We start from the raw sequence: 14,070 nt of genomic DNA, 5'->3' as shown, positions 1-14,070 counted from the left end.
TATGTAATTAAATATCAGTGGTGATAGTGATCATCTTTATTTTCATTCTTGATCTCAAGAGGAAAGCTTTCAATATTTACCATTAAGTAAATGAAAAGCTCAAGAGAAAAGCTTTCAACATTTCACTATAAAATATGATGTTTGCTGTAGTTTTTGTGATGTTTGCTACTTTTTGTCATATTAGGGAAGTTCCATTGTATTCCTACTTTGCCAAAAGTTGTTATAATTTATTGTGTTAAATTTTATCAAATTATGTTTCTGCATCTATTGAGACTATTGTATGAGGTTTTATTTTATTCTGTTAATGTAGTTAATTATATTGACTGATTTTTTACATTTTAAATCAACCTTGCATCCCTAAAAAATTCTAATTAATCATGATGTATTTATCCTTTTATATCTATGTATCAGTGGCTTTGGTTTGCTATGATTACGTTCAGAATTTGTGAATCAGTGTTCATGATGAATAAAAGTTTTCCATTTAAAGTATCCCTATTATATTAAATTACTATTTTTCTTATTTTTAATGCCCTTGTCATGTGATAGGATCAAGGTCATGCTGGGATCAGGAAATTAGTATAAGTGTTTCTTATTTGTCTGTTCTCTAGGAGAGTTTCTCTAAGTTTTCTTTATTTTTTTTCTTCACTGTTTGGTAGAATTTAACACTAAAGTGATCTGGGTCTAAAATATTGTTTGTAAAAAAAAAAGATTTAATTATTTAATTTCTTTAACAGATGTAGGGCAATTCAGTTTTTCTGTTTCTTCCCAATCTTGTTTTGGCAAATCAAATTAGACATAATGTGACTTCTCCTTGGCAGAAATTTTTGCTTACAGTGATCACTACTTATATGTAACATCAAATAATTTGGTCTAATAACATATGTGTGATATAATCTTTTTATTCACTCATATTTCACATTTTTGGCACTTTTTATAAATTCTGAATCTCTTTCAAGTTACTCACTCTTGAAGAGTAAAAATTAACAATCCCTGAAAGTTGTCCTCAGCAGCATGAATCTTTCATCACTCTTGGCTGCTGTAAACTACACTCAGTTGAATTTGCTTTAAGTATGTTCAAATTATTAATAAATACATATTATAGCTTATTAAAATAGACTCCTTCAAATCATGAAATCAGGTGGGAAACTCACTATATAAGTCATAAATCAGGATTTAATAAATGTAGGAAAATTAAAGATTGCCTAAACTGAATACAACATTTTTCAAACAAAGGAACTGAGGCTCAGAGAAGGTAAGTGACTTCCCCAAGATTATACAGCCAGTAAATCGAGAGCTGGCATTGACTACCCAGGTCTCCTGGTTCTTGCTCTGGTCATATTTCCATTCAAACTGCACATTCCATTTGGCATTAAGAACAACACCACCAAAAGAATGATTGAACACATTGAAATTTGGCCTACACTTTTTGAAGAGTCCCACTTATATGAAGAAAGATAAAACAGGAGCCATATCACAGTAAAAAACATTTTTAGGCTTTTGTGTCTTTTTTAATCACTGAATTTTGAACGACTATCTTCTCACCTACGTCGTGTTTCAGACCCCATTTCTCAACTGTCAAAAGACAGCAGGACTTTCTGTCACTCCACTTCAACTGACCTCCTACCACCACCACGCACGGTCCAAACCCGACTAAAATCATATCATATTTTCCAAAGTCAAACTAGAATGATGCTTTGATTATATTTCAACTACACTCCAAGTTCTTAGTGGTCAGAGATGATGATATATATGTCATCATTAAAAAATATATATATATGTATACTTGTATCATCTGGTACAACATGAAAAACATTCAGTGAACACGTAAGTGGCTGAAAGACTGACATAGCACTTTGGATAATCCAGTGGTTATGAACATAGGTTAAGGAGATATCATGCCTAGGTTCAAATATCAGCTCTGTTTCGTATTACCTGTGTCAGGTAAGTAGCTTAGTTTATCCAGGTTTCAGTTTCCTCAGGTGTAAAACAAGGTTTATAATAGCACCCACACAGAGTTGTTTGGAAAATTAAACGAGACAATCTTTTTAAATAATGCCTACCCATAGTAAGTGTTCACAAAAGACCAATATTAGGTGTGATAATATTATATCATGACTGTTACTGATTACTCCTATCCTGCCATTCACTATAACTCCTCCTGGCCCTGCCTTAAGTGATTTGGAAAATGCTCCAAATCTGAGGACTCAGTGAACCTCTTCATTTTTTTTTTGAGAAATGTGTCTGCTACATAAATAGTAAGTCATTCAAATCCCATTAACTCTAGGTAATTTTATTTAATAATCATATTTTTAAAAGACATAAATAAGTGGCAAAGCAATTTTGATTAAATATACTCTTTTCTCAATGGCTATCTGGCATACAGCATTCATATGCAAGGCCCAAGAACACTGAATAACAGATAAAATAAATAATGATCATAATGCAAACCACATTCTGATTCTGTCTTCCCTGCAAGTATAACTCCATGTAAGAATTATAAGAGCCAAAAAGTAACATGCTTATTAACTGTGGGTTACTCAGCTTTATACATAGAGCTTAGCAGATCACGTGAATGTTTCCACATTCTCAGTTAAGCTAATGGTTCCTTAGAGCCCAGTTCTTATAACCCCTTAAGAATTTCAAGATTTGCTTGAAAAAATATATCATATTTCCATGACTATGACTGAACACAAATTTGGAAAGCTCTCTGAAAGTAAACCATCCTGGAAGACAGGAAACAGTCACTGTTTTCAAAGAAAGGCAAGACGCTCGCTCCTACACACAGGAAATCAGGCCGCCCTTAGGAGCCTGATCTCATCCCCATCCACACAAACCTGCGTGTCCTGTGTGGACGGACTCCACCCTTCACCTCATACGTGGGAACATGGTCATGGAGAAGAACATGGCCACTTACCATTTAAGATAAAAGGCATTTTATTCAAAACTGCCACATAAAGCATACAGAGCAGTGTATTCCCTCCTTTTTTTCACATTTCATTTCATTTAAAAGTATTTAGGGACTTAGAGGGATTCTGGACTTAACAATAGGCAAGCTGTACGCTTCTGGGAAAACCTGTCAAAAGACTCACATCTAAAATGTCATTTCCTAGATACACAGTGTTTTCTGCAGCAGAGCTCAGTAAAACTTTCATTTAAAAAGTTGCTGCATTTCCTCCTTTTCCTCATGAACAAAAATAACTACTCTAACAGTTTTATTGATTTTTTTTTTTAATTCTTGGAAACAAAGTGTTGTCATAGGGCAAGTCTAAGACTGAGATATAAAAATCCTGATTCGAGTCCCCACCGGATACTTTGACTGGAGGCAGGTGGGACGGGGAGACCCACGCCTGCCCAACCGCTGTGGGACTGATGGCTGATCAGTGGAGCTGAGTGCTGTTTCACTTGTAAAGCAGTAAAGACGGGTAGGAGGTTTTTGTTTAAAAATTACATATAAAATCCATTTTGAATGTCTTTACTTCAATAGTCAAACTTGCAGGGGAGTAGGGCACATGTAGTATTTTGACGGAGACTCACTATAACACAATTCTTACACTCCATGCCAACTGAAGTCCTTTACTGGCACAATCCTCTTTGAATGAAGTCCCAAAGGGTTGAACTCATATTAAAATGTCTAATATGAGAAGAATTACAGCAAGGTTACAATATAATTAACCTGAGTTATCTTTCAAAACTCTTGCTGATAGATATTCTGCCACTCTAGGCTATGCTCATGCTGTGATTCTTAAAATTAGCAAAGGTTTTCATACTTGTTCAAACTACAAGGATAAAGGAATCTTTGCATAAAAGAATTGGTTAATGTTTTCAATTGCTTTCTAATATTATTCTTATAACAGTGTTTTGGATTTGTTTGTTTGTTGTTGTTTTTTAATGGCTGCTCTGTATGGCAAAGCCTTATTTTGTCCTCTTCCCAGAGTCTGCAAAAAGTATGTGATTCTTATTTAAGGATCATGGTAATTCCCTTCACTGCTTGAAAAGGGGGGGGAAAAACAGCAAAATCAGAGCTATTATCCTGTGTTTATAACAAGTCTATTACCATAGTAACAACTGTGATGTCACAAACCCAACACCAAGGGCCAAAGTCTGTCTCTGAGTGGGGAAGAGCGGCTTAGCTTTGGAAATCGGATGAAATCAGGTGCAAATATGCGGCCAAAAGAGGGTCAATGCTTCTGGTAATCACCGAAGCCCAGGGAGTTCCCCTTCTCTGAGGGAAAGCAGGGCAGAAACAAAAAAAAAGCAGCTTCCCCAGGCACAGAAGTAAGCTACGCCCACACTTCCGTGTGCAGCTGTGCAGAGGGAGAGTGGAAATCCAAGAGCGTGTGGTATCACTGTGTTCCCAATCACGAGTATTCCACTGGGCCCACTGCCTGCCAGACATGGATGGGGTCCAGTGGTGAGCCCGCCTGAGCACTTGAAACACGCTCTAAATCCAGGGCCTGGCCAGACGGAGCCCTCCAGTTCCTCCAAGAAGCAGCAGCTTGCCCCATGATGGCACTCACTGTCAAACCAAATCAGGGTTTGGCCCCTACTGGGTCATCCCACCAGTTCACAGAACCACAGATGCTCAGGGTTAGAAAGTCCGAGTCTTCCAAAAGATGTGGGCTTTTAAAAATAGGCTTTTGTGGGAACAAATTGCATCCCCTGTCATTGGGGAATCTGAAGTAGCAGATTAATAAGTATTTTTATTCTGAGACAGTCTAAGGAAGTTTTGTACAAATATGCTGAAAGCCCAGCTTTATATTAAAAAAGAGTATTAGATTAGGAGTCAGAAAATCTTAATACTGCTCTTGGCTTGAGTACTTAGAAAGCACATGACCTTGAGAAAGCTATTCAACCTATTTGAGCTTCAGTTTTTAATTGAATAATATCTAACACACTATTTCCCAGGGTAATTGTAAAGATCAAATTAAATAAAATTGTAAGTATGAATGAGTTTCATAAACTGTAAAGGATTTAATACAAACATAGGTACTATTATTAACACCTTCAAATAGCCTGCTTATAGTACAACAATGATAATTTGAACAGTGATGGTTATTTTCTTTCCAGAAATCCAAAGCATATATATAATCCTCACCTTCCCTACCCAGAGAGATGGATGCCTGCATGATACAGTCAACTCTAAATTATTCAGGGGCTGATTATTGAGGAACCTTTTGCTTCTAGCCATTCCACCACTTATTTGTTCCCCTCTGGAAGGCCATGTTAACCTACATATGGCTACAGAACTGACAGCAAGTGTGCCTCAACTCTATCAACCTAAATAACAACTCTGGTAAAAGTTTTAGTGAAAGAAAGAACTGAGACGATGAACTAGACAGGAGTTTTTAGGTAATTTGTACACTTGACCTATCCACGGATAATGACTCACGTAACTGTCTGGGAGACTGTGGTCAAGGTCAGACAGGTGGGGACTAATTCAGACAAGATACTAGTATTTTCTCAATGAACAACAAAGTAGCCTGCCCTGTCTTATGTTTGTGCAATAAGAATTTGAATAGTATTCATTTATTCAACAAATATTGGTGGAGCAAACATTCTATGTGTCAGAGCTCACCACGTACCCTGAAAACTCCACTATTTTCCAGCCCTTGTTGCTAGTCCTATGATATTCCAGAGTGGGCCTTGGCAAAGCTCACAACATGACTCTTAGAAACTCTATTCCCTTCCAGTTATTATGAGACTTTTACCAATCTTACCCTAATGCAAAGGTTAACAAACTGTGGCCTATGGGCCAAACACTGCACACTGCCTTTTTTTTAAAATAAAGTTTTATTAGAACACAGCAATACCCATTTGTTTATGTATTATCTATGGCTGCGTTCCTGCGACTACCACAGGGTTCAGCAGTGACAAAGACAGTACACCTCCAAAGCCTAAAATACTATCTGTCTCTATATAGAAAAAGTTTGCTAATCCCTGAACTAGATAACATGATTAAATAAAAATTCATCTCTCCTCTAAATTTGTGCTTAGGAACAACAGAGTAAAGGCCATGAAAGCAGAGAATCTTTCTGATCTTTGTCTTGTCATATAGGACCCCAAAGCAGGATCAAATCAGATTTAGAGCAGATACAGAATATTAAACACGTCCTCCCCTACATTTTGCTTTGAACAGATGAGTGCCTTGGAGTTGGGTGGAAGACAGCATAAAACCACTGGTGTTCGGTTACTCTGGCTTCTAATTCCTCAGAGTTCCTATGTCTAAGACTTCCAAGGCTCAATTTTTGGCCTCCATTCCTCTGCATATTTATTTCCTGATCTGATGTGGAATTAGAATTAAATAGGAGCTGTGTGCTTGAATTCCACGTGGCTGGCTCAGCAAGAAACTCCAGGGCAGGTTTTTTGGCATGCCAAACTCATGTTAGCCTCAGCTATGCTAATTTCTAAAGCTGTTTGCTTTCGCTCAAATAAATCTTAGCAGGGAATTTGCATTTGGATGCACACCTTTTTATGCACAAATTATGTGCATGATAATGCTAGGGCTGACTACAAACTGAAAAATAGAAAAAAAAACTAACTGGTTTTTGTATGGCAGGCACCTTGTTAGTTAGCTTGTTCACATTTTCTTGTCTCAGGGACACAGCAAATCCCCTGAAGTGAAACTATGGTCCCTGATTTACAGATGAGGAAACTGAGAAGACAGCTTATGTAACTCCTCCATATTCACAGAGCTGGGAAGTGACAAAGCTTGGACTTCAACCCAAGCAGTCTGCATCTGAAGGTGGTGTTCTCTTCACTTAATCGCACTGCCTTAATGATACCCTCATTGTCATCACCACTCACCTAGGCTACTGGACACACACTCACACTTGAACCTTACATTTTAATATTAGTCCCCCTCTTCTTTTAAGTTGACCTATGCAAACTAGGCCTTTGGCACTTAGGAGGTAAATTTGGGCCTCTCTGTTTCACAAAACAAACAAAGGAGAATGGGGTATAAAAAAGGCAAACTTTATAAGATACACAAGTTATGTTAGTAGTTAGTTGACAGACACAATTACAAGTGACTTTGACAAGTAAATGGATTTTAGTGACACATCTGGGGACGTCAGCAGGAAAGAACACTTACTGCTAAAGTGTACTCGGCCAACAAGAGAATGTGCCCACACCACAAGAGAAAATGGCAGTAACACTTAGAATATGGTGCAAATATGTCTACACCATAAGCCCAGGAATTTTCACCTACAAATATCTTCACTGTTATGGGAACATGACCAAACACCTACCTTCCCTAAAAAAACACATACAACCATTAGCTTCAGGAAATTACAACACATGCTGCTATCAAAACTCAGTATTTATCACTATTCAATTCAATGTTCAAAAAAACAAACTGGTGTGGCAATTACATTTTCTAGCATAATTCCAACATTTTACGGCAACCCGGATACAACAGTACTGGACTTCTTTCTGTGCACAGAACATATCTGAAACCTAACTTGCAATATCACGTCATGGTCTGCTCACTGCCATTGAATTGTCTGGAAGTATAAAAGAACTGATTATATTTTCATGCGAGTGAAATTCAGATCTCCATTTTTTAAAGCTCTCAAAGAGCTCTCTAAGAATTAGAAAGAATTCCATGGCACAGGTAGGTAATCTAGGTTGTTTCTTAAGTGGGCTGAGAAGAAGGAACACTGAAGAGCCAGCCTACCTCACACCCGTGACAGAGCTGCCCCTCCCCTGAGAAACCCACAGAGAACACCTGGCCCTCAAGTCCCCACCAGCCATGCTCACTGTTTTTCTTGCCAACCAGTAAGTACAGATCTTATTTTTTAAATTATTTCATCCCTTTTTATTTTAAACAGATAATTCCAGAGAAGGAAAATAACTTTTTGTAGCCAATGCTGAAAGAAGTCTATTGTAGGTTGAAATTTACACCCTAAGCAACAACTTGGGGAATTTGCTTAGTATAGCAATACTACCTTAAAGAATACATGCACTAACATTACTCACCTACAAAGTTTCTAAAACAGTCTTTTCCAAAATTAATTTGTGCTTAATGTTCTTTATAAGATAGTTAAAACAACTTTCTGTAAGTCGTTAATGTTGGAAACCCCAGTAATGACTTACCTGCTGGTGGCTTTATGAAAGGAGGCGGAATTAAAGGTACAATAATGGGCACATTGCCATGATCCTTTGACCCTGCAGGTGAGTCACTGAGTCCATTTCCTGTGGCAAGCCCTGAATAGCCTGTGCTTATATTGTATGGTGAAATAACACTGTCCTCAGGTAATTTTGGTTTTGGCAAAGAATTTTCTGTAAAAGAAAAAAAATCACATTCAATATGACAAAAGAACTCCTTTTCCTTATGACCACATTTTCTCAAGTAAAATAGCTGTGGAACAACACAAATTTTCCTTGCAAGCCTTTAAACACATTCCCAGAACTCTATAGGCCATCCAGGACCTTTTCAGGCTTGCTACTATCAATTTTCAAAGGGCTTCTGTATAATTTGCCCCACTATGATAGCTAACATCCCAACTGTATTGTGATGATGAATTTTAGCACGGTAAAAGCCCATTGAAGATTGAGAGGCAATTAACCTTTTCCATGTACAAAGTGATATATAGCAGGTATTGCTCTCTGTCTACCGGGGGAAAGCTTAAAAAGTGCCCCTGCCCCCACCCAGCACTGTAATTAGGTTCCAGTGTATTATAAATTTGTTTCATAATATAATCAAAAGAACCAACATGAAAGAAACAAATGATTAGGAACAAAACTATTGCTGCATGGGGTAGATCCATTAAATTGACCCATTAATATCAAATAAAAATTAACAAAAATTAAACTAAAGAAAATTTATAATGATATGAACTTTGTGAATTTTATCTTTGCATGTCAATCATTAAAAAAAAAGTTCAACCATAGAAAATAACTTTTTCACTCTAGCTACATGTCCTGGCATTCCTATTCCCCAGAGGCAAAGATTACTACCTAGACCAAGTATTTTACGAGCTATTAATTTACAGAATGTAAACTCACAATTTGTATTTTTCATTCACAATGAAATTGTGAATGAAAACAGCAAATAACTATGCTGTTAACATGATATGTACAATTTCATAGCAAGCTTAACATAAAATTTGTCACGTACGTTCAATTCCACATGCCTGCAGGACAGCTCATTTACATTTCGAGGCTTGGTATACAAGAAGGAAAAGCGCTATCTTAGAGACTGGAAACAAAATGCATGAACAGGTAGTTTATGCCAATAGACTTTGAATACAATGTGTAAATACTGATCAAATTACCAGTGATGGCACACAATTTGTGTTATCCACATTTTATTGAACTTCCCCAAATGGGTTGCTTCTTCATACTCCTCTTCTTTTCTTGGGCAAACATGCATTCCAAATTTAGGTCCACAAGTTCAGTATCCATGCGAACACCCAGCAATAGTTCCATGCTTCGCTCATGAGATATCTGGCACTGTTACTACCAGTAGAATCAGTGTTGATTCAACTCTGTGAAGTCTCTAATTTCCACTCTTTAGCAAGGCTTTAAGTAACTTCTTATAGAATAATACAGGATCCAATCATACTTTCTTACTCCTCTACTTACGCTATCCACAGATGTGAAGGGTGAAAACTTCAAACACAAAACAGAATAGGACTTTCATTTAGAATTCCCACCAAAAAAAATGGGGGAATTACCAAATTAACCATGACACTCTCTTGCAGCCTAAAAATCTAAACCTAGTATCTCACTTAACAGAAAGCACCAGCCCCCAACAATTCATACAGCAAAGGCTCAGGAAACTAGGAGAAGTTAGCAAACACTGCCCCTTTCCATGAATTTGTGGGTAGGACTACAGCACTTCAGGTCCTTAGCCCTTGTCTAGCTAGTTCTCCCATTGCTGGAAGGAGATCAAGCTGTGTCTATTTTTGTTTTATGTTGTGCTCTTACATTCTGTGGAGTTCTGCTTGTGGGAAAGCACTACTAGAGAAGTACATGCAAATCAACCATTGGCATAATCAACAAAATGAGTCCCAAAGCAACTCAATTCTGGCAGGTTGAGATAGTTAATCCTTCTTGGCACGAACAAAGGGACCTTAAATGTCATTACCTTTGAGAACAGAAATGTGCTGCCGGCTCTCTCCATCTGTAGGGTAGCTCCTGAATTCAATATCTTCGCCATCTTTCAATTCAACCTTATCATAGCCATACCAGCCAAGGAGTTCATTCATGGTGTTTTCTGCAAAGTTCTGAAAGAGAAACATAGGCTACTTACTTATATAATCAATAACTATTCGAAAAAATACATAAATCAAATTGTTTGCACTACCCTTTTACTGCCAGACTCTGACTCACCTCCCCTAGAGTCCTGTTCATTTCTCAAATCATGTTCAAAAGCTGTAATGCATTTACATCTCAGGATGACCCATCCAATTATGACAGGCCTTCAGACATTTGCAATTTAAAGACAATAAGGAAAAAGGTGTTTGTCAGTTTTGCTTGTGAACAGAAAGTCAATTTCTGCATATTCTTCTGCAAAGTCTATCCCACACTAATACAGAAATATTGAAAGGTAAAGCACAAAAACAGCTAAGAAAAAAATTTTGAAAATGAAAACAAATGAATTTTTCTGGGTCAGATTGATGTAAATTAGAATTGCTTTCTGATTTAGATGATTTTTTAACATGACTCTTATCTCAGAAAAGCAAAATCTCAGTTATTTGTCAACCACTACCACATAGAAAGCTAAACAGGCTACAAGCATCTCCCTTTTTGTTTTCCCCTTTTGCAAGAGTATTCTTTAAAAACCAGTGTATAATTTGCTTTATAAATTTTGTTAGTGACAGATTGAAATCAACTCCATGAAATCAACACACTGTGATTGTCTTCTGAGACATAATATAAAAGAACTAAACAACTTTAAGGTTACTAGTCATCCCAGATTTTGGATAATGTATGAAAACACTTTCTAAACTATAAATCTGTATCTAAATGTAAGGTGTTGTTGTTGTTATTATAAGTATCAAACTGTGAAAATAATGGATATACTTGGACAGATTTAAAACCTTAATATCAGGTGACTATGTATTATGAACTTATCAACTGCTACATCTGGAAGCAAGATGTACAACTGTGTTTGTTAAAGATCTTAGTGTTTGCATGTGCCTTAAAGCATCTCTATCTGAAAAAAAGAGAGAGAAAAGTGATGGTTACCAGGGAAATAGAGAGATATTGGTTAATGGGTACTAATTTCCAGTTACAAGATTAAAAAGTTTGGGGATCTAATATACAGCATGGTGATTATAGCTAATAATACTGTATCACATATTTGAATATTGCTCAGAAAGTCGATCTTACATGTTCTGACCACAAAAAAAAAAGGTAACTATGTGACAGAATGGAAAAAGTAGCTAATGCTATGGCGGTAATAATTTTATAATATATAAATGTATCAAATCAATCCTGTATACACTTTAAAATTATAGAGTTATGTGTCAATTATAGCTCCATAAAGCTGGAAAAAATTTAAATAAAAAGAAAGAACCTATACTATAGAGTAAGAGCTTAATAAGTGTCTGTTGAATGATTTTTTAAAAACATCTCTATTAGCAAGGCAGCCTGAGCCCACTAGACTGAGCTGAAAAAAACATATATTTTAACTTTCTCTGTGGCTCAAAGAATCTTTTCTCATTCTCCTTAGAAGCTGTCATTTCTGAATTACACTGGGATGTATCATTTATATACCTGAAACAAAGCACCCCAGTTAAACCAGAGTGCTCATAGCCTCAACATGTGAGTTCCATGTTCTCTTAAATTTCATGACTTCAGTGGGAATTGCATTATTTTTTTTAAAAAGATACTACTCTACTGACTCCACACAAAAAAACAAACCTGGCATTTCAAACCACCCACAGGATGCTAGATTTTTGGCTTTAGTGCCCACTTAAGCTTAGAGCTCCAGCTGGGGCTCTCTGTGCTGGTAAAGTACACAGGCAATTTTTAAAAATCTAGCCACATTGATTCAGTGTGACTACCCACAAGGCCAACAGTCATCCATAGCAAGCTCTAGTGAAGCATTCATTCTCTCTGATGGTTGGTCATGTCCACATTAAATAGACATTCTTTCCATGAATGCACAAAGATGATATGATCAATATGTATAATAAGCTCAGCGACTTCCAGAATACCACGGAGGAGGACTCAGCTAAATGCTGCCCTACTCAATCAAAAGAGATCCCTTTGATGAGGCATCGGTCTCCCCTAACACCCAATTTCTTTCACTGAGCTCAGTGCCTGGGCTGGAAAATGACAGTCCCTATCACACAAATCAAGGTCCTCCATCAGTGGTTTGGCAGCAGAAATCTTCAAGGATAAGGATTACACCTTGTATCAAACAAACAAACAAAAACCAATGTCACGCACTGGCTGGTGTAGCTCAGTGGATTGAGCGCGGGCTGCGAACCAAAGCATTGCAGGTTCGATTCCCAGTCAGGGCACATGCCTGGGTTGCAGGCCACGGCCCCCAGCAACCACACATTGATATTTCTCTCTCTTTCTCCCCTCCCTTCCCTCTCTAAAAATAAATAAATAAAATCTTAAAAAAACCCAACAATGTCAAAAGTGTTAAAAGCCAAATTCAAGCCCCCCTGTTGTTCTGTGTGCTGTTTGCCCCAACCTCTAAGAGAGCCTTACCAAGACAGAAAATCTTGTGCATAGTAACTCCTGGCCACCATATCCAATTTTCTAAGTCATTTCTATCTGGGCACCTCTCTCTCCAGTTCTGTCTAACCCCTGAAGTGACACAAAAGCTACAGATGCATAATTCATGGAGCAACCTCCCAGCCAGCATGTACATTCGTTTGTTTTAGCCTAGCTCAAATCCATGCAGTCTTTCAGAACCAATCCCAGGGACGGCATCCAGAAGTTTCACACATCTGGATAAAAACTGAAACATCAACTGGATTATTAACACCAAATTCATATTATTTAGGCATCTTAACTGCCTCACTGACTTTACGGTTTGTGCTGAAAACTTAAGACGCTTCACAGAACAATCAATATGAACTTGATCTATTCCATGATTTTCGAGTTACTATAAATGTCAGTGAATATAAACTGTAAAACATTCCCTTTCTTGTCATTGACAATAGAATAAACTCCTTAATGTTTTAATACATTACTGCAAAAGTAGAAAACAAAGGTTTATAAAACCTCAAGCTATAAATCTCAAAGCTTTCATGAAGGGAGAAAGAAGACTAAAGAAAGAGAAAACAAACACCACAGTTTCTTACAGTGTAAGTACAAGAAATAGAGTATTATCTCTGACTTACATGCTGCTGTATTAAGAAAGCAAAGAACCCTGGTCAATAAAGAGCTTACATTTTTAAATTTCTAGGTAGAATTTGATGCCATATATCATATGGACTCATTATGGTGCTAAACCAAAGGAAATGAAATATATTTTTGCAGTCATCATCCAAGAAACAACGTATTCTAAGTCCTTCTGGTAGAGAATTCCAACAGTTATCTTTTCAACATTTTTTGTACTATTATCCTTTGAAAAAATTTCTATTAAAAGAGTTATTCTTTTCCTGCATAAGCTTATGTCAGTTACGTTTTTTAAAAAGGTGAAGAAATAACGGTGACAAGAGTTGACACACAGAGAGAGACGGAGGTAAGGATGTTCAATAATAAGACTAGATACTGTACTAGGGGAGGCTACAAAATCTGCTTCCCCCCAAATCTGCACCCACCATTTGTCCTGGAGACTCAGACTGGGAAACTGCTGTGCAGCCTGGGAAACTCCTTCCAAGCTCTGAGATTTTGTGAAACCAAAGAATTTCTACTTATATGAGAAATAAAATACCTTTTGCAAAGAAATATCATAATTATAGTGATCACACGTCATAAATTTTACTAAACAGCCCCTATTTCAAATATTTTATCATTGCTCCCATAAACCTTCAAAATATGCCAGAAACTTCAATATTCTGGCATCTGAATCACATTTTGCAAACTGCCTCTCGCCCTTGGAAGTGGCACAAAAATCCTCTCTCATACCATGTGGTCCAATTTGGGTTTGGAAAATAG

General features: G+C 37.1%; 1 protein-coding gene across 2 annotated transcripts in view; it reads right to left on the bottom strand.

Moving 5' to 3' along the window:
• Positions 1 to 14,070, bottom strand: part of LOC123822142 (sine oculis binding protein homolog) — a 158,587-nt gene that overhangs the window by 134,871 nt on the left and 9,646 nt on the right. For both annotated transcript variants that reach the window (XM_045844076.1, XM_045844077.1), the window contains exons 2-3: positions 10,091 to 10,229; positions 8,095 to 8,280 (exon numbers count right to left, since the gene is read on the bottom strand). In XM_045844076.1, the coding sequence (XP_045700032.1) occupies positions 8,095 to 8,280; positions 10,091 to 10,229 (325 nt within the window). The remainder of the gene's footprint in view (positions 1 to 8,094; positions 8,281 to 10,090; positions 10,230 to 14,070) is intronic.

Source organism: Phyllostomus hastatus, unplaced genomic scaffold, assembly GCF_019186645.2.
Source record: "Phyllostomus hastatus isolate PE091 unplaced genomic scaffold, TTU_PhHast_1.1 phas_contig_40, whole genome shotgun sequence".
NCBI classification, from domain to species: domain Eukaryota; kingdom Metazoa; phylum Chordata; class Mammalia; order Chiroptera; family Phyllostomidae; genus Phyllostomus; species Phyllostomus hastatus.
The sequence above is the reverse complement of the archived record's forward strand: the minus strand, read 5'-3'. Positions and strand labels throughout refer to the sequence as shown.